We start from the raw sequence: 24,472 nt of genomic DNA, 5'->3' as shown, positions 1-24,472 counted from the left end.
CCCCTGATACTTGACCCCCTGATGGGTGTGTGAAGGAAACGGAAGCTGTCTCTACGGAGCAGAAGGACCAGAAGGGGCTGACCCATGTCTTCTCAGGAGACACAGATTTTTCATCTTGAAAACCCTAGGTTCCAGAGCATACCACGTAAAAGATTCTGGGTCGTTCATCTGTGGTGTCCCTTCAACATGCTTATTTTGCCGCTGCAAGTACCTTTTCACTGAGTCCTGAGAGCTCCTGCGGCGTACTGGCCTGGATCTGTCTGCCCTTTTTCTAACTGGATGGAAGCAGCCCGGTGTTGTGAGTGGCCACTTCCTGAGTGGCTGCAGGTGGAGGAGTACAGGGACATCTGTGGTAACTAGGATATCCTGGTTTAGGCTAGAGAAGTCAGCAAAGGATCTGGATTCTAGTCCCATTTCTCCCCAAACCAACTCTGTGACTTTGGGCAAGTCCCTCTCTGTCAAAAACTCTGTCAAAGGGGGGCTATACTAAGTAGACGTATCAACACTTGTAAATGCTGGCTATTATTATTCAGAATACACACTCTGCCTATTTTAATTGTTTAGAATTGCTTTTCAATTTAAATTTTAATTATTTAGGATTGTTGTGAAGCCCAAGTAAGAAAACACATGTGCACATTGTCTGAGTAAAAAATTTATTATTGTTGTTGCTGAGTCTGTCTCTCAGAATGTGGAGGCAAAAATTTAAGTTATACAAATGCTGATATGCACATGACTGCTATCTATGCCACACTGGTCCACACACCACCACCGACACATCAGCTTAAGGCACCGTGACAAGCTTCCAAGGTTTGGACAGGGTGGGCAGAAATGTACAGGTGGATCCAGCATCACAAGCTCTGCATACACCAGCTTTCGAAATGCTATTTACTGACATGGCTATCAATGGGAGGTAGGAAGCCAAGTGATTGGTTTTGCTTTCTCCTTTTTCAAATAAACAGGGCAGTTGTTAAACCAGAAGTGAATCTGATCCTGGGCGGCTCTAAGAGCAGTCAGCTGCATTCTGAAATGGGCAAAAAAGTAAACAGAGCCTGAAACTCTAGAGCAGAGCAGAACAGCCATAGGTTTCATAATGGGAGAGTCTATGGACCTGAGCCAAGAAAAATGAAATGTTAGCCTGGGCCTTTAAACAGAATCATGTAAAAGCAGAGTGCATATTTGTTTAACACACACACACACACACACACACACACAGACCTTTTTCTGTGCCAATACCTTTCTGAAGCTTCCTGAATAAAAGCTGGAACCCTGAGAGCATGGTATAGAACCAATATTGTTTGTACAGTTCTGGTTCTTTAGTGTGAAAGGACTTCCCTGTTGAATGTGGGATTGTTTCTTTCTTTCTTTCTTCTTTTTTTTTATTATTTTTTTTGGCCCAAGTTAATTACAAAGTATTACTGTGAAAATAAAATAAATGAACCCATTCCACCCATCCCCATATCTGAATTCTATCATATGAGTTGCCAATTGGTTTTCTAATCCTTTCACTCAGTATCTGCTGTTAATTTGCTCGCTATTTCAAGAACTCGAAGACTGTCATCAAAGTACATGATGCATTGCAAAACTTATAATTGGAAATAAAAACATCTGAAGCTTTTCCGACAGGGTAAACATAAAATACTATCACACTGAACAGAACAAGGAGACGTGAGCCACCTTGTAGCTGTTGGTATGCAAGCACAATTAGAAATGCTGCAGAGTAGAATCAGCACTTAACTCCCACTTTTTAAAATGCTGAGAAAATTACATCTAAATGAATGAATGAATTCAACATGTTTATGATCCTACATGGGGGGAAGAGAGGAGGAAGGAAAAAAACAAACCCTGCACACTCTTCCTTGGAAAACGCAACTCAAATGGGCTTTCTTTTGCTATTTCAGCCGTTTTAGAATTACACAGCCTAGGCCCCAGATCTCATTTTCCTGCTGCAGAAGTTAAGGCACTTCCTCCACAGTTACTAAATCTGACAAATTACACCTGGGTCTACTCTAACATGAAAAAGTGTGCTCTTTGTTCCTGACCCCTTGGTCAGCAGAGAGATCAAATTCCTGCACACTGGAAAGCCCCACTCATATTCATTAAAAGCCACGGGAGACCAGCTCTGCATTTCTGTTGAAGAGAGGAACAAGGTGCAGGCTAGGGTTGAACCACTCAGCTGCTCCGCTCCGGTCAGAGCAAGAGAGACTTTTTACTTTTTGCAGCTTGGCTGCTGATCAGTTAGTACCTGGTTTATTTTATTTTTTTTTCTTTCAATCTTTCTTTTTTTTTAAAATTTCTTTCTGTACAGAATCTTAGTAACAAACAACACTTGAAATCAGGAAGAAAAACAAATGAGGAAAGGGCTAGTCGATGTTTAAATGCCAAGTCCCACAGGCGAGTGTCCTGAAACCTGCCTGCACTGAAACTCTGGCTCCACAGACAAGCAGCTCGTTCCCAGTGACAGATATTTGACAGGTTAGAGAGTGTTGTCTCCTCTCTCTAACCACACTCAGCCTTTGGAAAAGACATTACAGAGTTGAGAGTAATGGCGAAGAGGAAATCCGGAACCATCTTGGCGGCAGAGAATGAACATGAGGGATTCAAGAACTCCACAAGCATTCTTGTTGTGCCGGCTAAGTCCTAGGCGGACCGAACTGTTCCGCGACACAAGACCCTCTTCTTCTGTCCCCCGAAGAAGGAGTGAAAATCATAATAGGAGAAGTTAAGAAAAGGCGTGACTGAACTGCTACTCCCAAAGATGACAACACATCATGCCCAATTCCCTTCCTTAAGATTTTTAGGATAACGAAATGGTGAAGGAAAATACAGTGGTACCTCGGTACTGGTTCATTTTTTCTGAAACTCGTGATGAATGCCGAAACCAATGAGTACCAAATGATGACACATTTTCTCTTGCAGGGTGGCAACGTGTGACTCATACAAGTTGTAGCAAGTGGGACGAGTCCCGAGCAAGCACTGAGTGCTGAAACATGTTTTTCTTGTCAAAATGCGATGAGTGCTGGGTTTGACCAGTTCTGAAGCCCACAGGTACCAAAGTATGACTATCTATAGAAGCCACAGAATCTGCCATAAGGTCTCTTAAAGCAGGGGTGTCCCCCGGAATGTGTCAACTCTTGTCCTCCTTCCAGGGGAGCGCCTTTCTTCCAGGACAAGCCATCCCACTCACAACTTCTTCAGTGCAGCCACTGAGTTTCCCCAAACCTATCAAACAACATCCAAATCCTCTTCCTTGGGGATCTAAGAAGTACCATAACGCACTTCAACTGTAAACACACACGAACGCTCCGGAGGGTTGTAAGTCATTCTCTACATACAAATTTCTGCTGAATTGTGAATCAGGAGATACTGCTTTCATTCTCCCTGATGTTCAGGGAGCTTTCCGCTGTGCTATGCATTATAAATACGCAACGAATATCCTTTTCTATAGGAGACCAAGTCATAATCCGCATTTTTTAGATACACGAGTCAGAGCTATCTTCCTGGTCAGATGGCAATTACTTTTGAGAAACTATGACAACATGGAAATCCTTAGTACCAAGGTTCTTATTTGATTTCTGTTTTTAGATTAAAACTGCTAGCACTATCAGCAAATCAGAACTTAATATTTCCTCCAAGAAGTCACTAGAAAAGCATGTAACTCAAACTGAAACCAGTTTACATTATTTTGGGGTTGCAATATCTAATGAGTTACTAAGCAGACATTCACCTACGGGTGAAAATCAGGAATGGAAAACCTAACTTCTGAAGGGAGAGAGTGGTGACCTGGTTTCCAGTTAAATTCTTAATAGTGAAAGAGGTTAAAAGTCTTATAAGATATTAAAATGGTCAAGCATGCCTGCAAGATTCTGACTTTGCCATGTTTTTAGCGGTAGAGAAGTTAAGTGAGTCACCTGGTGTCACCCCATCAGCAGAGGCTGAACTAGGGCTAGCTCCCACCACCTCTGACTCCTAGTGCCATACATAGTCTTCATATGAAGAGGACAAAGGTATAAAGTAGACTGGAAACACCAACCCTACTCTATCAGTAATAACTACCACTTATCAAATGCTTACGGGATGCCAGGAAGTATTCTGTGCGCTATGGGTGCCTGTTATCCTCCTAACAACCACATGAGGGACATAATGTTGCTATCTCCTTCTTCAGAGATGAGAAAACAGACCCATGACGATGACCAGGAACTGTCCCCCCGCCGGGTTCCAGGGCTGAATAAGTGGGAGGTCTGGGAAAATCTGTCCTCCCTGCACAGAAATGGACATGAAGGTATTCCTAAATCAAGGTTCAGATTATTGACAGCCCTGGGAATATTGATTTTAACAAAATATCTTCAGAGTAAGATCCAAATTACTGATGCCCACCAAATATAGGATGAGACAAACTTCCTTTCCTTCAACCTCTGCATTTTTTAGTCAAAAGACAAAGTAGCAACAATTCCTATGGGTGAGGCAAATTTCACATAAAGATCTCCCTCACTGTAAAGAGATGCTAGGCAGGAAGTAGTTCAAACTTTCTGGAAATCCCAATAAATTATGTATAAAACAACCTCAGGAAAACATTTCAGATGGCTAATAGTGTGTATTTTCTTGACTTGACCATCTTTTCCAACATTAAAATAAAATTTTTGAACAATACGCATCCAGTTCAGACATAAACTTTGTATGAAGTTCGTACCATCACCAAAAACAAATTATCCCTCATCACATGACATATTTGAATTGATGTTTTTTGTTTTGTTTTTTTAATTTCTTGAGATGCTGCAAGATCTGCCCCAGGATCCAAAATCACTCCCTCATTCATCACAGCCATAATCTGATTTAGCTCAACCAGATCCTGAACAGGTTTGAATCTGCTCCTATAATGGAGGAGGTTTGTTTGCTGTTGTTATTTAGGCAATTACCAATCCAGGGGTCTCGGGAAGTCCTGTTTGTTTAGGACTAACCTTTAATCTTCTGTACCCTTTATAGATTTTTCAAAACTCATCTGAAGTTATTCAAACACTGATCATAACTCCACATAACTTCTCTGTCAGTCTGAGGTCACCCCTCAGCTACTAGACAGTCATTAGGCAGCAAGCTGGTTAAGCTGGAAAAGCTCTCTCTCTCCCCTCCTCTTTATCCAAAATGCTAATATCAATACCCAACACTACCGTGAGGTCTTTTTTCAGATTCCTGTTTGATAAGACTAATTTCTGCTCTTTATTCTCTTTTCCTTTGCCACCTTCTCTCATACAAAAAATAAATGAGCTGATGTACATCCATAAAGCTGGCTATATCCATTGTAGATAATAACCACCAATTACCATACCATGACCACCACCACCTCAGCCATGCCATGAGCCCTGTCATCAGACTCAAATTAGGATGCTACCATTTAGTCTCTGTGATTCTTGAGCAGTCACTTAACCTTTCTGTTCCCAAGTTTTCTCATCTGCCAAATAAGAACCATAATAGTGCCCATCTCTTAAAGGTATTTGAAATAAATCAGATGATAGATATAAAGGATTTAGAATAGTGCCTGGCATATGTAGTAAGAACTCAATTAAGAGTTCACAGTCATTGTCAGGTTGATTTTAACACAAGTCTACTTTCTGTATTCATCCACTCATCAGTCCTTTTAGATGCCAAGTGAAATAGAAAACATTCCAACTTTCTATTCTACAGAGGACTAACCAAACTGTTGAGTGGGATGGCCAATCTGAATTTACTGTCGTATTCCAGCCTTCATATGAAACTCCTGGGGAAGGACTGGACTACCTCTTCAGGTTGGGTAAGTAAAAATTAATTCTTCTGCTCTGTATACATATAGAGCTCTCAAGAAGTAAATAATAAAAACCCAAGACTTCTTTGACACTGCTCTTCTGATCTAACACTCCCATTTTAAAGATGAAAAAAAAAGAAAACTGGCTCGAGGTTCAAGGTCACATAAATACTTAGTGGCAGATCCAAGGCCAGAAAATTATTATCCTAAGCAAACCATCAGGTACTCTTCTAAATCCACTGCCTTGTCACTTAATTTAATCCTCATAATAATCCTTGAAAGTGTGTATCATTTTCACCCCCGTGGGGATGCAGAAACTGGGGTTCAACCTCTGTGAATTAGCTCCTTCAAAACCAGACAACAGACAACTGATAGAGCCAAGGTTAAAATACTTCTTGTCTGGCGCTGGAGAACAGGCACCTGCTTCAAGTATTACAGATGTCAGTGCAGGGAACTCTAGTACTGAGCTCTCAACCCCTGACTTCTGAACTGTCTCTGCATCAGCCGCATCCGGGGAGCTCTGAAAAACACAGGTTACCGGGCTCCACTTCAGGAAGGTGAATCAAAGTCTCGATGGGCAGGGCTTCAAAAATCTGTATTTCTTCAGAGTTAGTGATTCTGATGTGTAGTAGTAAGACTCGAGAGACTCTAATCTAAGCAAGCTGGTCTACGAGAACTTCCAGGATAAAGTGAGAGGGAAATGAGTAACCTCAGACCGAGGGAATGTCCAGAGCAGTGTGGGATCTGTATGAAGGGGAACAATGGTAACCATCTCCCCAAATCCTTCTGGGTCCCACAGACACACATGAAGCCTCACCCATATCTGCCAAAGCCCTGCTCCCACTGATCTTGCCTCAAGACATCTGCACCACAATGAAAACAATGCACACAGCCCTTCGCGGCAGGACCGGACTACGTGTTCTGTCAGAAATACAGCTCTAAGGTTTCTTTCCAGCTTATCCGTTTCCTTTAAAGCACCCAAGTCTGCACCACGCTTTCTGAGTGCTGAGCGAAAAAGACGGAGGGCGAGACTGTTCGAACACACACTTACCAAGGTGCACCGTATATCCTGAATCCCTTCACAGTTACCTCCGAGTCTTGCAAGTAAATACTGTTTGTCAGGAGGGACTGAACGTTGTCAAAGTCCTCTGGTTTCAATTTGGACACAGAGGGGAAACGGTAGTAGTCCTGTTTAACCAGGTCTGCCATGAATTCCTTATCAAATGTCAGTTCATGATTCCCAGCAATCACTATTTTATATTCATATGGCAGGTTTCCTGAAATAAGAAAAAAAAAAAAAAAGAGCACCAATTAGCACGTTCATTTCCCATCATGAAGTACAACAGCCGAGACTGCGTGATTAACAGACGGATACCCAAATGAAATAGCTCGTGCATTCCTTTATATTTCCATGGGAACCAAAATTTATGACTACTCCTTTATGCTAACAAAAATGAGAATAAACGGGAGATGGGAAGCTGCTAAGAAGCTAAAAAGCTACTAAGAAGACATTAAGTTTTCTGGTTCCATTTCCCTCTTCTTTATGCTACAGATTCACTGTGATGAATTCAGCAAAAAGCACTTAAATCACATTCCTTAAAAAAAGGTCTGGACTTGGTTTGGTCCTCAAAAACAAGCAGATGACATCCTAAGGTATACAAATGTAGAATCACTCTGCTGTATGCCTGAAACTAATATAAATTATACGTCAACTATACTTTAATAAAAAAATAAGCAAACCAACTATTCTTAACAACTCAGATAACTGCTACATTTTTAGCATACCTTTCATAAAAATAAAAATAAAAAATGTGGCACAGCCAAGCATTCCACAATTTACATAAGTAAAAGGAACTACATGGTTCAATTTCATATTGTAAGTGAAAGTTTACCTTCTGGCTTGGGAATAAAAAGAACAGTAATAATGCCTCCTCCCTGCCCCCGATTAGAAGGCTAACTTTCCACCCATTGGGGATGGGAGAAGAAACTGTAAAGCTTAACCCCCTTTTAATATTTATGGTATGGAAATGTGAGCTCTTGGTGTGTGCTTTTTATGCAAAAGTTTCCCGATCGAAATGAGATAATTCTGGGAAGAAGAATGAAAGCTATAAAGGAAAACCCAAACACCAGACTTCTGCATAGATTTATAATGTTTGAATAAAGTACAGATCATACATATTAATAACTCACCGCAATGCTATAAGAACCAAAATCCAAAGGGAGATAGTGCTGGGCAGCTGTCCCCATCCTGAAATTAATGCCCTTTCTACTCGTTTTCATTACCCATCCCTCAAGCCTCACCGCTGGACTGCTGCTCATTTCATTATATTTCATTTCATTTTATTTTTGAAAGGAAAAAGGGTAGGACAATAATGCCTGTAATTCCAGCTTCCCGAGACTCCTGGGTCCAACGAAAAATTAATGTTTCCTGCTATTCCAGGAAGAATGAAAGTTACCACGAGCAGGAAATTGGATATGCTTGTTGTAAAGAATTAGTCCTTACCAGCAAGCCTGAGTCAATGATTTAATTAATGAAGCTTAGTGGGGAAGAGAATTACATCCTTTTTTAGGGGGGAACAAATTTTGTCATGGGTCCACTTGCGTCTCACAATGCAAACTGCAGCGATTACACTGTGAAGTCCCCAGTAATACCAGCAGCACAATGCAAACGTATCTGCTAATACTGAAGCGATTTTTAAGATTGCCAAGATATGCATTCTAACGCTACCGGTTATTTTTTAGCTTCCACTTTTTTATGTCTCTAATAGTAATAAAATTGCATATATAACATGTGGGTTAATGGGGAGACTAAAGACAGCAATGAAAGCAGTCAGAAAATAACATTGCAGAAAGATGGAATAGAAAACACTGTGGCCAAGTGTCAGGGGGTATCCTTGACTACTAGCCCATGATGCTTGATTTGCCAGGGGCACAGCTCATGGAAAATAGGAAGCCTCTCTCAAGTGCATGTTTGCGTGAGTTTATAATCTGTGCTAGCAGAAGGCGAAAGGAGCGCAATGCATATTGCAGGCTACTTGGATAGAATGAATATATTTTGCACAATTCCTTGCACTTAAAATACAGATGGAAGATGTATCGACAGGCTGCAAATTCTCAGCACTGCACACGCTGGAGATGTGTGAGATGCCCCCCCGAACTCTAATATCATGGCTCTGTGGCCCCATTGGTCTAAACCACAACCCCAGGTTCACCTGTGTTTCCAAGGTTGGACCGTTTTTCTGGACAGTCATTTGTTCCAAGACAGGCCCTACTGGCACGAATCTTTGAGCAACTCTGTTTGTACAACTCACGCTGTAGCTGCCTGGTTCTCCTTTAATCATTCATGATGACGGACTCACTGTAAACCCTTTCTTTATGCACCACTGCCCTCGCAAGAGGGCTTGGCCTCTCGCTTTGTCCCTTTTAGAGCTTTGGTTCAGAGATGGCATGGGTGAGATTGGAAGACAAGACAAAAGGAAGTGCATGTTTGCCCTTCAAACCAGTGTGGAAAAATAAAAAATTTAAAGTAAAACAGCTGCCAAGTAAATCTTCCTCAGGAAGACAGGACTCTTCAGTGTCTTTTAAATTAAATTGGGAGACTCGACATAAAGAAGTAGCCACCAAATGAACAGCCGCAGAAACAGGGATGAAATTTACACATCGCCAACAAACTCATCTCTGTCTGAGAATCCAAGAGCGGTTTCAACTTCCATTCTTGGTTGTCTATGGTATGAGACTGTCTGACGTAGATTCCTTTTTGCTGAACTGACCTTTCATCTATAGTCTGCCAACCTTGATGTTTTATATGAAAAGTGTAAGCAGAGCAGCTGACAAATCTGTTACCTGAGAGCATTTTAGTTTCTTTCCATACTAGATTAATTTGGAAGGCTCTGGAGTCAAGTTCCACACTTCTTGGTATTCAAATAGCAACAAACAAAAAGGGGCCTGCTTTTTATCTATTTTATTCAGACCAACCCAGAGATGCAGACCTGCCTGAATTAAAAAAAATAATAATAATCAAGGCCACATACAATTATTCTAACATGGAAAAATTCTGCTTTGAATGACCTAAAGAACTCTATAGCTAACCAGTTCCATCTTTCCCAAGATATGATATATGTTCTACTTGTGATATACAAATTTATCTTAGGTGAAATGGAGATGAACTTTTGGTAAAATGTCAAATAGTTTTTTGTATATTTAAAAAATACATGATTGAAAAAATACAATATAACAGTGCAAATATATGTTGGTTCATTTTTCTCTTTTTCATTTTTCTATTTTTACATAGGGTGGGGCAAAAGTAGGTTTGCTGTTGTTTGTGGAAAATAATACAATAATTAATAAATAATAATACAAGAATAAATTCTGTGTTTCACATACAACTGTGAGTAAACCTACTTTTTCCCCACCCTATAAATAAGATGAAATAATTTGAAGAACACTATTGGACAAATAGTACAAATAATTCACAGATATGACAACAGCAGCATGTGAGAATAAAATGTGGGAAATTAGTCCATTATCAGTTTGGGTTGGAGCAATAGACCACCATGAAACCAGAAACTTGAAGAGTAGCGATTAAGTCTCATTCCAGTCTGCATCCTCTACACTATTTGTATAGCCTGGTGGTATCACATAAATAGATGCTCACTTAAAAGTAAAGGTTAATGAAAGTCAGCTGGGTCCACACTGCTACTCTGCAGCTCTGCCCCACATTCTTGCTGCTGCCTGTTCCCCAAGCAGTCACCACAAAACTCTTCCAGATTCCCCTCCAGCTGCCAGGCTTCTTTTTTTCTTTTTCTTTTTCTTTTTTAATCCTCACCCCAGGACATGCTTAAGACAGAGGGGAAGGGAGGGACAAAGAAGGAGAGAAACAAATATTGGTTGCTTCTCATACACACCCTGACCAGAGACTGAACCACAACCCAGGTATGTGCTCTGACTGGGAATTGAACCCATAATCTTTCGGTTTACTGTACATGCTGCAACCAATGGAGCCACACCAGTGAGGGCCATGGTCCTTTTGACTCCCCACTTGGCAAACAATGCATCCTCTAGCCCCAAATAGGCTTTCTTCACTTCTTGCTCTTACTTTTCCTATCACTCCGTTTGCATGGACTCATCTTTCTAATACCTGGCCTTTTAATCCCATTCCTCCCACACCCACGGCACTTTCCTTTTCTAGATATAGCTCTCTTTGATTATTTTGGACCGCCCCCCTCCCTCATCCTCCTCTATACTCAGTTTATGTTTACCTACCCCAAGAAAACAAAGCACGCGCAGCCCTTGACATACAACACACACACACACACACACACACACACACACACACACACCCCTCTTGTAAAATCCTAAACCATCCCTACAGTTGCTGTTTCTTTGAGATGCTCCCTCATTTCACTTCTCTACTTCTGGATAAAGAATTCCAGGAGCTAGCAACCAGTAGTCCAGATTCAGCCCACAGATATATTATAGTTGGCACTCGACTGTGTTTTAATTTTTAAAAATTGAACTAATGTTTAAAAATCAGGAGTTCTAGATTTCTAGCTTATTTTGGAAAAGTAGAAGTTCAGGCGATATTGACCTTCAATCTGCCACAGACCTCCCCAAGTTCTATACCTTCTCACATCTGTCTTATTCATCACGTTTGCGGTGCGGTGCCTGGCGGGCTGCTCTATTATTAGAATTAGCAACTTAGCGAGGAATGGTTACTCAGAACTTACTCAAGGAAATCTGGCTTCTGTTTCTATTCTCTTCCAAAAGCTTATCCTGGAATGTCAATAATAATGTCCTAATAGCGAAAGCCAAGACTTTGTTCTCAATTCTCACCTCCTTTGGGTACACACAATGGCACCCCATCCCTCAAAGTATCAACTCCCTTGATTACTGGCTGTTGCCTTTTCCTTTTCCTCCTCCCTCTCTGAAGTTTCCTTGCGTCCCTTTGCCTCCCTGCTAACTCATTTACACTCCCTGTCTTCATCTTCATTTCTCGGGGTATTATCTTAACATTTTCTTACTACATGTTTCACATTTCTTCGTGATTCAGTTTTTAAACTACCCCAATTTAAACCACAGAGGCAGCATGGGGTTAGGAGCGGGTACTCCAGACTTTGCTAAGTGTTAGCGGCATAACCTTGGATGGAGTCCTTATGTTCTCTAAAGTGCACTAATAAATGTGGGTAATAACTGCACTCCCGCTTCAAAGGCTGTTTTCAAAATAAAATGAGAAAAAGCTTCTAAAACACATGCCGGATACAGAGTTAAAACAATCAGTGCATGTTCATTATATTTTCCTTTTTTTTTTTAAGTTTTGCTTTTGCACATGACTTATCTCCCCCTAGTCTGTGAGGTCTTTGAGGGCATGGAGCGTGGCCTGCGGTTCTTTCTTTGACACAAAGTACCTAGTTCAATACTGTGCAAATGGCAGATACGAAACTCATATTTGATGACTAAGTGAAGGACTGACTGAACCTCTATAAGATTTGCCAGAAGCTTCCTTAGAATTCCAGGAACGGAGCTTGTCATCTTGGGCTCAGACACGATTTAAACCAGTGTCATGTTGTCCCTCTGAAGTGTCTATTCTCTGCCCCCAAATCCAGGCTAGCCAAATAAGCTCCAACAACTGTTTAAACTGTAGTTTCCTGAAATATAAACAGGAGGAAAATCACGATCCTACTCCAGAGGTTTGGTGTGCTTTAAGCAAGATACTGCATGTAAAGAACCTATAATTTCTACTACTTCATAATCACTCAGTAGCTGCATTATGATAATTATGATAATAACTAAACTTCCCAGTTGCAATCCAAGAAAATATGGCACAATGTCACTATGCTCAAAGGAAAGCACCTGAAGAGATGGGAACGAAAACTTGAATTTCCCAAAGGCAGAAACTGACATGGTCCCAGGTATCCTTGAAGTCAACAGAAGTATTATGAAGGTCATTAAGACATGTGGATCTAGAGGGAACAGTGGTGGCCTCTGAGGCCTTCAAACTGAGCACAGTGCAAACCCAGCCACCTCTGATGAGATGATTCTAATCTTGCAAAATGTGTATCTTAAACACATCACCTCTTTCCTTCTTCTGTCATCCAGTTAGCCGTCCCTTCTAATATCGGCTGAATACCAAAAAACGTGCCAGGAGTGGCCTCTCATTCACAATGACTAGTATAACCTGAGACGCAGAACATCCAGGTTCCATTTCTCTCGAGTGACTACTCATTTGGAGTGTCCCCAGTGTCTTCCTGGAATCAGACTGGAGTCATCCTCTCTGGGTGCATAGATAGGAACAGAGGATTTAGTAAAGTGTAAGATCTTCAGCTATGCACATGTCCGATAAATCCGTAACAACTTGAAAGCAGACATACAGCGAGCTGTGTCAAGGTCAGCCTTCCTTCCTTATCAAATTCTGGGCATTGAATCTGTCACTTGAAGTGCCTCCCATAAATCACAGCCCCTGGACGCAGAGGGATCCTCAGAGACAGCCTGATCTGGTGGTTTGAAAGCAGTGCCCCGTGAGCCTCCTGGCGCTGGGGCAGGGCGGACAAGCGCGGGAGGAGGGCCTTGTTCTCGGGGTCACTAGAGCAACACTGCTTTCCTTTATTTTACAATTTTGGGAACGATTTCATTTGAAGAAAGTTATTGCGGGCTTAAAAGCATCAAAAAGAAAAGCCACTGATTTATCCAATTCCATTTTAGTGATGAAGAGACTGAGTGTGAGAGAGGTGCTAACACTCACTGAGCAAAGTCACAGGTCCAGTTGGTGGCACCGGGGGGACAGGAAGAGCTCTTCTGCCTCCTGTGCTAGTTATTCTTTCAGGTGATTCCAAATTTTTAACAGCCTTATGAAGTCTGATGGTAGACCTATCTCAAGTCTTCCTCATACCATTCCTCCATCTTCGGTGACCTCTTCTCTAGTTCTAGGCAGTTAGGGCCTTTTTGTTTATGCCATGACACAGAACTCCCCATTCTAGGTGTCTGCCTGCCTGTGTCATGGATTTCTCCTCCAGGGGCATCAAGCCATGACAAGATGCATCCTGGCTCATTTAAGGGGTTCCCAAATACGACCGCAGCTATGGCTCTAATTTCTTACCCACTAGCTCCCAGAAGAATTTGGGAGCCTACTCAACAAGGGAAGGTCACAGACTTAAAGGAGAAAGGAAAAGAAATGCTCCTCCGCTCACATTTATGCAGGGTCCCAGAAGTTAAAAACTTGTTGGCTCTATTATGAGAACTAAGAGGAGACTATGACAAGAGAATAGAAGTTCAAGGTAATAAACGCAAATGCCTTCAGGAACCGCAGAGGTAAAACAAAAATGTGACTTGGACTAGGCAGAAGTAATAGAGAGCAGTGAGGACTGGGGCACATGTGCATCCCCATTGTAAACTAAACATATATAAGCACGACTTTGGCCAAATAAGATTCCTCGCTAACTTCCCCCTTCCCCTGACACTGTGCCAATAAAAATTAATGTCTTTCAGAATTAAGGATTATACAACTGCAGCCTATTGTTCTGCTACAAATCATTATAGAATGGATTCTTGTAGAAATGTCTAGTTCAGGTCAAATCAAAATCCAAAGTCAACTCCAGAATAGTCACTTTTCTTGGGACTCTTCCTGCCACCTGCTGGAAGATGGCTCCTCAGGGGTTGGGGATGTGGGAAAGAGGGACACCAAATAGCTATCAGGTTGTGGCTAATGACAGATACCACCTTCTCCCCACCCCACTTTTCTTATGGATCTGATAAGCAAGGCTAATTGATTGTTGTCTTCCATTTATTCTGCTAAAACCAAGAGGGGAAAAAAAAAGAACCCAAAGTACCAAAGGAGTTCTTTGTGAAGGAGACCATCCCAAAGCAAACATCACTTGCTGGTTTCCTGGGTAAAAGAAAACTTAGTTGTATAAAGGTGATCAATTGCAAGATCTTCAATGTTTATGCCCACCCCTTCGTACTCCTAAATTATACAGTTGAAAATAAATGAGAAAACCAAAAATGCTTGCGGCACAGACCTCGTGTTAAATAAAGCTCACCTCATTATGTAGCGAGAAGAAAGAAACAGAAGACAAGACAGAAAGAGAACCTGCTGTGAACTTCAGAGGCCCAGAAAAACCAAACTCACAAGGCACAATCTTTGGGCTATCTTTCCTTGCCAAGGTGCTAGAAAGAAACTAACCTTCTGAGATTAAAACGAGTAAGACAGATATATGGTCAGATCTATTATCATGGGACTGATTCTAACCAAAAGAGACGCTACAATCAATCATATTTCTGAAAGCTTCAGCCTGCACAGGGCCATGCCACAGGCCTTCTTTAAAACACTCTTCCCTTATGCCAGTGTTATAAAGGGACCTTGTTATACCCCCAAGGTGGAGGGAAGAAGGTACTCTTTTATGCTTCAAATTATTATAATATTTTTAATATTGTGACTCCAGCAGAGAGGGAGAAGATTCAAACTCCTTAAAAGTCCCTCTATTCTTCTGAGGTCTGAGTAAGAAAAACCTGGGCTTAAAAACTAGCCAAGCAGAAAATTTTTCAGGAGAACAAAAGGAAAAAAAATAACACCAATGGCTAAGAGGATGGAAGCACTCTGAGGCTGTGGGGTGGACTAAGAGATATGTCATCAAAACCCCTTCCCTGCACTGATGATCACCAGGGCCTAATATCAGGGAAGGGCCAAGTCCAGCCTGGAGACAGGGACAGGGCTTCCTCAGCTATCACCTTTCCTGCTGTTCTTCTACCACCTAGAAAAAGGCTTGGCATTTAGCTGGTGCCCACTGCCTACCTGTTAAGTGAATGAATGAACCTCCAGCAATCCCTCTCGGCTCCACACTTTGCACTCACTTGCCTGGGCTGGAAAGCCACCAGAAACATTCAATCAGGGCAAGCTCTGTCTCTGACCTCAGTCTGTCCCCCGTCAGGCTCCATTAATTTTCACAAGTCCTGACAGCTCTAACGTGAATACTCACACTTGCTGATGGAGCCACACAGCAGGTTCAGACTGCTACCTTCTCCTCTGAAACTCATGCATTAGGGTTTCTTCCATGCTTGCAATAGGAAACCAAGTCTAAGAAATATTAAACACAGAAAACTATATTACAATAATGTCAGGACTGAGCCAGAAACCCAGGAGAAAGTAAGGAATGCTGAATGAAAGCCCAGTGATCTGCTGCAGGAATTAGGGCTAGTGTAAGAAGCCACAGCTAAACACTCCCTCCTCTTCTTCAGCCTCCTCCATAAAAAGCATCCCAAGGCACCAGGCAATGTTATAATCCTAAATCCACACAAAGGAGACAAAAGTCCATCCCCTACATAGGAGAGAAGCCCCCTTTGAACCTGAGAAGTCACCAGTACATGGCACTGATGACAGGTAACGTATAAGCAGTGTAAACCATGAAGGGACAGGCCACTAGTACTCATAGCTATTAGGGACCTGGAAATGGCTCGGGGGGTTGATTCTTGCTCAGCAGCAACTTGTTTGCATGCATTCCGTCTCAACCCTAACCTATCCGCATGTAACATTTTGTGACTTCAAAACAAAACACAGATACACACATACATGCACACATACAAACACCCCTACAAACTGATACATTTTAAAAGACAACCACAAGGTGGTAGAAATGAATGACAATATCCTCTTCGTTTCCCAAATTGAGGATCTCTCAGTTGCTACCCAGACCAACACAGCATGTTCTACATGTGAGGCTGTGGTAGTAACTGCTCACTGCAGTGCGGCTCCAGTTATACGGGAGTGTGAGGATCCGGCTGGACAACTGGAGCCATGGGTGGTCTCCTCACTGTTTATTTTGTCCAGCCTCCTCCTCACAAAGATTTTATATATTATTAGAGAGAGGGAAAGGGAGGGAGAAAGAGAGGGAGAGAAACATCAATGTGTGGTTGCCTCTTGCACGCCCCCAATTGGGGATCTGGCCTGCAACCCAGGCATTCGCCCTGACTGGGAATCAAACCTGCAGCCTTGTGGTTTGCAGGCTAGAGCTCAGTTCACTGAGCCACACCAGCCAGGGCTGAGAGCTCTGCCTTTTAAAGAAAGATTTATATTCCATACAACAAATTTGATTGGAACAAACTATCTCTTAAACTGGATCCAATTCCGGGTCCACTGGACAGTCACAAGAAGAATTGGTAAAGACACTGTCATGTCTCAGCCCGAGGAGCTGAGTTCATGTTCATGTCATTCAAATGTCTTAGGGATGGGCGGCATGATGAAAAGATCAGGGGCTTTGTCATCAGGCAGATTTGGGACCAAATTTCTGGTTGTGTTACTTATTACCTATGAAACTCAAACTCAAAACATGTTATTCAACTTTCCTTTTACTAGAAAGAAATGAGGATAATTGTACAAAATACATTACCGAGTTGATATGCAGATTGAGAAAGATCAATAAAGGACCTAAGACCAACTTGACACATAAGGGATGATTGTTGTTGTCATTATTATTATTATTTTTACTTGTCCTCTAATAAGCGGCCCATCTCCTACTTCCTACCACCTTAAAAGAATATTCAATGAATATCTTTAATAAACTAGTAGTGTTAACCGACAAGGTTTATGGCGAGCTGAAGAATAACATGCTGTTTTTCCCCACAAAGCTTTTAAAAAGCAGCTGAGAAAAGGTGTTCCTCCCAGCAATAATTATAAAAACAAGTGGCAATTTTGTGACTGAATAATTAGAGGAACAAATACAAATCCTATGTGTTTGCACTTTAAGTCACTAAGTATGGTGAAAATCAAATTAAATAAAAATAACACAGGTATAAAGGCCATATTCTTTAAAGGAAATGAACCAGTTTGAGGTTTTTTAGATTCCCTCCCCACCTTAATCCTGCAAATAGTAACAAAATTTTTTTTGCAGTAACTGCTGTCATTTTTTGCAGCCGAAACAATGTTTGGGCAGATGAATGCAGGATGTCTCTGCAATGACGCCAAGGGGTTGGTCCACAGCAACCAGAACAGCGGGTTGACAATGGAAATAAAATCTCAGCCTTAACAGTGCCACTGGGGCCAGATGAAAATCTCTTCTAGAACTTGATTAAAACTAAATTGAAAAAGAACGTATTTGGCTAATATTGCATTAGACTAAAATATAGAAATGAACCCTAATACTCTTGAAATCTAATAAGAAAAAGCCATCTCAATTTCCAAACTTTCAGAAGCATATTCTTTAAATGCATCACAGATCAATTTACATGGTACTTTCACCAATAAGCAAAACCAAATCCCAGGTTCCAATTGGCTTATATTGGAAAGTGTGAGAGCAAATGCTAGAAAATGCAATTACTGCAAACAAACTCCATTTTCTCTCCTCTGAAGGGAATTTCAGAGAATATTTTATTGCCATCAAATAATATTTCTGAAGGCATCAATACACAATTCTATTTTCTCTTCAGAGTCTCTACTCACTGTATAATCTAATCCACTCTACAGAATACCTTGAGATTTAGAGAAACGCCTACGAAAGGGGATATTACCTTGCACACACATCCTATGTCAATTTTAATAATTTGCACTCTGGACAGGAAGTCACACACAGAAAAATTTGGGATCCAATCAAATGGACTTTTCCTATTTTATAACTCAGCATCTTAACAAAGCATTTCAAGAGTAAAAGTTTAAAAGAAACCTCCTGGGGAAGGTTATTTTGATCAATAGTAATAGCAACGAGATGGAGGAAATGGAGACCACAGTTATTTCCTCTTCAATTTTTGCTTCTCCCCTACTCATCAACTGGTGAAATTTTCTAACCCAAATCCCAGATAATGAGGAGCTACAAAGAAGACTTCCTTGGGGGTGTGACATCATGAAGTCTCCTACTAATCAGGTGTCTGTTTCGCTGAAACACCACTTCCAGCAGCCGCTGATCTTTTTCCTTCTGAACAGCTTTGTGGCCTAACTGCCATCAGCCTCCCCTCTGGGGTGAAGTAGCGTAAAGTGCACAAAGTAACTCCTCAGGAAGAAAGGGTTTTTGCAAAGTCTATCACGGCCTTGGGGCCCAGGGTCTAGTCCATGTCCCACATTCGTATTCCTTACGCATATGCTATGGTCTGAATGTCTGTGTCCCCCTAAAAGGCCTAGATTGAAATCCTAATCCTCAATGTGATGATATTTGGAAGTGGGGGCCTTTGAGAGCTGATGAGATCATGAGGGCAGAGCCCCCATAAATGGGGTTAACGCCCTTATATAAGAGTTCCCTAGCCCCCTCCACCATAGAAACACAGTGAGAAGAAGGCTCCATCTATGAACCAGGAAGGGGGCTCTCACCGGAACGCAGTCACACTGGCACCTTGAGTTTGGACTTCCAGCCTCCAGAACTGTGAAAAAGTAAGTTTCTGTTGTTTAAACCCACCCAGTATATGGTATTTTGTTGTGGCAGCTCAAGCAAACTAATACACCTTCCCAAAAGGCATGCTTTGCCTAATCTATCCTATACACTGAAGCTGAGGTGATCTTATTATAATACATATCTCATCACATATATTTCCTCCACACACTTACACACTCAAGACACTTTAAAATCTTCCCAGAGTCCCTATTATTGGCTATAGACTAAAGGCCAAATTCCCTGCATGGTATGAACAACTTTGGGGATCTGGCCCCCATCAGCCACCCTTCCACTCCTATCTTGCGTGGCTCTGAGCTTGCCAGGTGTTTACAGTTCATAGAACAAGCATGTGTCTACAGGGCTCTTTCTCCCACCTAACTACAGACCTCAGGAGGGTCAGACTATATTCGATTCATCTTGGCATTCCCAGCAGGCTTTAATAATTATTTATCAAATGGCTGAATAGTTAAGCAATAATTTTATCCTGGCTAAGAATCATGTGGATGTGAGTAGCTAGTACCTCAAGTCTGGATTCTAGATGGCCTTAAAGTGTTAAGATCCTATTTTTATTTTATCCTAGGTTGGCACCAATTATATCCTTCCCAAGGTATACTATTTGTTTGCACTTGAGAAACTAAATCTGAGTTTTAAAATCTGTTATAAGGGGACTTTTGGGGAGTGGAAGGCATATGGAGGCAAATATATTGGCTTGCAGTAGTAAAAAGTCAATTTTGTTGAAGGAGTGAACAAATGAAGAAATAAACGAATAAATGAATATACACATCACACAAATAATGTGTTTCAATTTCAAAAGAGGAGGGAATCATCGCTGTTGCATGGTTAACATTATACATTTAAAGATTTTTGCAGCCTTTGTTCCCAGGATTGGATAGATCAGAGGAGATAATCAATAGTGGAGTTAATGGAATAGCCATCCATTATTGAGGAAGTTGCCCGAATTTCCTCTACGTTGTATCACTTCATCTGCAAGTTTTCACCCCTAGGCCTCTCAGGCAAAATCACCTCTGCTTTGACAGCTGGCTTTGTAGAGGCCACTCTTTACAAATGAGCATGCTGCCCTGGCCCAGCAGGATATGCGTGTGCATCTTCTCAGGCCCCTGGTCACTGGGTCAGATGAAAAGAATCCACTCGAACAGACTTGCAGGGCCAGCTTTTCCCTTTTGCTTCCAACAGAAAAACATCAAGAAGCAGCAGGACGCTCTTGACGTCTTGTCCTCAAATTCCAGGTTCACTGACATTCCAACCCTGGAGAGTCCTCAGAGATCAGAAGCATTCTTCCTGTGGGATGGAGAACTAAGATCTAGGCAAGCCCTATGACTCCTCCAAGGTCACACAATGGGTTAGCTGCAACATGGGTCTCCTGCTTTTGCAGGGCTATCCTCTACTCCTTTTTACCACGTCATACAATTAAACAGTCAGAATTTTTGAGTTGAAGAGTGTTTTATAGATCAGGATACTGAGGTTCAGGGAAACGAAGAGGCTTTCCTAAAGGCTACCTGCAATCATGAATTCTGACTCCTAAAATCAATCTGCCATTACCTGCAAGGTCTGTCCGATAAACCCCAGGATGTACAACCACTAATTTCTTCATATCGCACAACACTCAGGACTGTTCCAGTTCATGGGTGGGGTCCTCATTCTGTTCTCTTTTAAACTTTTACTGTGATAGGTTAAGACCATTTTCTTGCATTTGACCTATGGATGGCATCTGTTTAGCAACGTTAAGTGAGCTGAAATCAGAGAGTAACTTAGGATGATAGAAAGAACCTCTCTGGACCCAGCCACTGTCCTTCCAAACTTTCCTTCTGTCTCTGGCACTATTATTGAGGCACCAATGATGAAATTCAATGGTAAAGATCTTCCATGAGGCAAACATCACAATTTTAACTTATTTTTGTCCATTAGTAACTAAGAGGCTATGTTTGCTTACTCTTAGCCAATATGGTACCCTCTTTCATAGCAAATACCTAGGTGGTTTCTCAAGAATCTCAAAAAAAAAACCCACAAAAAAACATATATATATATATATATATATATATATATATATATATATATATATACACACACACATACATATTTTCTAGGCTGATATCTTCTTGTAATAGAGGCTCATCTCAACCACAGTATTTTATTTCTGCCCATCTCTGAAATACCAGCATTTTCCACTAAGATTATTCTCCTCAGAGTAGGAGGTTAGGCCACTATCATTGATTCTTAAGTGATGAAAATACAGGTCAAACTTTCTGAAAAAGGCTACTTTTATTTTTTAAGAAATGAATTCCTTTGGGTGTTTTGGCAAGAAACTTGAGATTAGATACATTAGTTAAAAAAATTAAAGGTATTTTTTCAGGATCTAACATAATAATTCACAACTGGGAACTCCAACCCCTTCTATTCAAACTCATTCAAAGCTTGTGAGGTTGATCCTTCCTAGGCATGTCTGGCCAGAATTCAATGCTTTGGGTTAAACTGTCCTTACTTTTTAACTCTCTAGTGTTCACTTTCAACTCCACATTCTCAGATTCACCCGCTTTGTGGTTTCCTTTCCCTTTTGGCTCATTTCAAAGTTCTTGCAAAGTCAGGTCATAACCTAATTTTCTCATCCAGTAGCCTTGGGGAAAAGAAATCTTATTAGATCCCATTAAATCTCATTAGATCCCTGACCCTCTCAAAAGTCAAGAATGATATTTGATAATGAAATGGGGTCCCAGAATGCCCATGGAATGATCATAGTCTTTCTATAGCATTGAACAACTATTCCCCAGGTCTTAGGGTAAGACAGGCAGTGTGCTGGGTGCTGGCTGAGAATATAATGAAAGACAAAATAGAAAAGGGTCTCTGCCCTTTGGGAGCTTATACTCAGCTGGGAGCAACAGGCAATAAAAATGAAACTCAGACTACAATAATTGTTAGGAAGGAAATTAGCAGGTGCTATAAAAAGAGCAACAGAAAAAACCTATTAATATATGGTGATCAAGGAAGGTATCTTCATAGGGGATCAGTCAATATTTGCAGTCTGTGCAGCCCTTTATCAATAATCAGTTAAGATATGCAGAAACAGACTTCCTAGTCACGTGTAACATAAGGTAAAGAGGCAGGAAGCATGCATCCACACATAAGTGTACACACCCACCACAGAGATGTTTAGAACAGTATTCAAGAGAAAAGGAAATACTGTAGAGCAGCGATTTTCAACCAGTGTGCCACAAGAATTTTTAAAACATGCAATAACTGTTTACAATAGTCAGGGGCACTTTGACTGCCAAATTTAAAAAATGACAATAGTCAATACAGCAATAGCCATCCAATGGGAATGAATCAAAATTATACCTGTTTTTTTTTCAGCTTAGCAAAAAATATGTTTTTTGGTGTGCCGCAGAATTTTAGTAATTAGTTCATGTGTGCCATGAAATTTAAAAAAAAAAAAAAAAGTTGAAAATTGCTGCTGTAGAGGAAAAGAAAATGAAACATGAAATTTTTCAAAGAGAAAATAGGAAACAGGTAATAAGTGCGGTATCGTAACGTGTCATCCAAGGCTGTTCCAGTCCTCAGCGAAGCCATGCCGCCAGTGCCGTCCCCTGAACTGCAGCCCAGTCACACCACACGCACTCCACTCGAGGGAAACAGTAGGATACTCTCCCCAAAGTACCATGCAAAGGTATTTCATTACCGGACTCATAAAGCAGCCACTGTTGGCGGTCTACTCCAATCCTCACCCCAGGTTTCCCTCCCTGACAGCAGCAGAGCTCCTAATTTCACTCACGTACTCATCCCTGGGAAGCCATGTGCCTATTCTTAAACCCAGGGGAATGGATCTTGATGAATTCCATTTCCCTTGCCAGTGACTGGTTTAAAGAGGTTCATGACACGCAGTCCTAGCCAATGAGACGTGAGGGTCAGGCTGCTGAAGGGCTATACAAACAGACAACACGAGGAGGGACTGGCCCTCTCTTTCCACTGAATATTGTCGTGTTTTGATGCTAAGCCTGAAACTTCCAAAAGGCACGCTTTTACCTTAGAGGTAAGGATAACACGAGAGAATAGGAGGGAAAAAAATACTGAAATAACCTGGGTTCCTGAAAATCATCACTGGGTCCCTGAATTATCAAATCCTAAAAAATGCTTTACTCCCCCCTCCAGCCTTCTTATTATATGAGATAATAAGTCCCTTGTTATTTAAGCTATTTTGTTACTTCCAGCCAAAAGGCTCCGTACTGATTTAATACACTGCTTACACTTCCACATGCTTAATTAATAACATAACGTTTCTCCCAAACAATGCAACTTGTATACCATCTACTCCCCCTTACAACCTCTGAGTAAGAGATTTTGAATTGTGATCTGCTGCCTCTCACAAGGATATTCAGAATCCTCGTAAACAAAATTAAATGGTGATGACAATTTTGAGGCTTAGAATCAGCACAAATAACACACCTTCTGTTGAACACTGTCGTAAAAAACTCTATACATTAATCTACTTTATCCTCACAACAACCCTACAAACTAAGAACTATTATCCCCTTTTACAGATGAGCTAACTGCAGTACACAGAGGTCACGACGGAAAAGAAAAGCCGTGCTAAGGATGATGAGAGCACACAGAATATATCCCTGAACGTGACAATGGACACCGTCATAAGCAAAAAGCGGGCAGTGAATTGGCAGGAGGGCCACAAAAGAGTTCATTCAAGCACCAGTTGTTCACACCCACCAGTACAGGATCTGACTCAATAGGTCTGAGCTGGGTCCCAGGAATCTGAATTTTTACCACCTGCCCAGTAAGCAGTCGGGTTTATGAGAGAGGAACTTGAAACTAGAAAAAACTGAGCTGTCCAAGATTTGGGGGACATAATAGGGTAAACTGAGTTGATCTATATTGACTCCTTTTCAAGTAAGAATGCAAAATGCTTCGAAAGTTAACTCCCATCAGAGTGGTTGGAGAACCTCAATTCTTTATAGCTTAGAATTTAGCTAACTTGTTTCTTAAATCTTATGGGGCACAGAGAGTTGTAAGGGGTTTCCTGTCTTCTTGACTGCCTGATTCATGAATGAGTCCCAACTTGCCTCAAAGATATGCCAAGAACTTCCTCCAACAGATATGGAACAGCCTACCATGTGAAGGAAACTTAAAAATCCCACCAAGCTCAGGTCACAGTCATTTCGGGAACTTTCTAATACAAACACTTGAAAGTCTGGATGGGCCACAAAGAGTTAAAATAAAGCAGGCAGACATTTTCACTACGGCAACTTTCTGTCTACGAGAGTCAGAGAGCATGAATGTGACCAGAGATGAATGACACTAAACTAAACTGCAAACACATGAAAGAGGAGCCACC

The 24,472-nt window shown here is 41.3% G+C and overlaps 1 protein-coding gene across 1 annotated transcript in view; it reads right to left on the bottom strand.

Moving 5' to 3' along the window:
* Positions 1-24,472, bottom strand: part of MPPED2 (metallophosphoesterase domain containing 2) — a 154,172-nt gene that overhangs the window by 70,641 nt on the left and 59,059 nt on the right. The window contains exon 3 of the mRNA XM_090267604.1: positions 6,825-7,050. Within this exon, the coding sequence (XP_090123730.1) occupies positions 6,825-7,050 (226 nt within the window). The remainder of the gene's footprint in view (positions 1-6,824; positions 7,051-24,472) is intronic.

The sequence above is a fragment of the Furipterus horrens genome, unplaced genomic scaffold (assembly GCF_987537825.1).
Source record: "Furipterus horrens unplaced genomic scaffold, mFurHor1.1.pri manual_scaffold_2, whole genome shotgun sequence".
Classification (NCBI taxonomy): domain Eukaryota; kingdom Metazoa; phylum Chordata; class Mammalia; order Chiroptera; family Furipteridae; genus Furipterus; species Furipterus horrens.
Note: the sequence above shows the minus strand (reverse complement) of the source record. Positions and strands in the feature narration are given on the sequence as shown.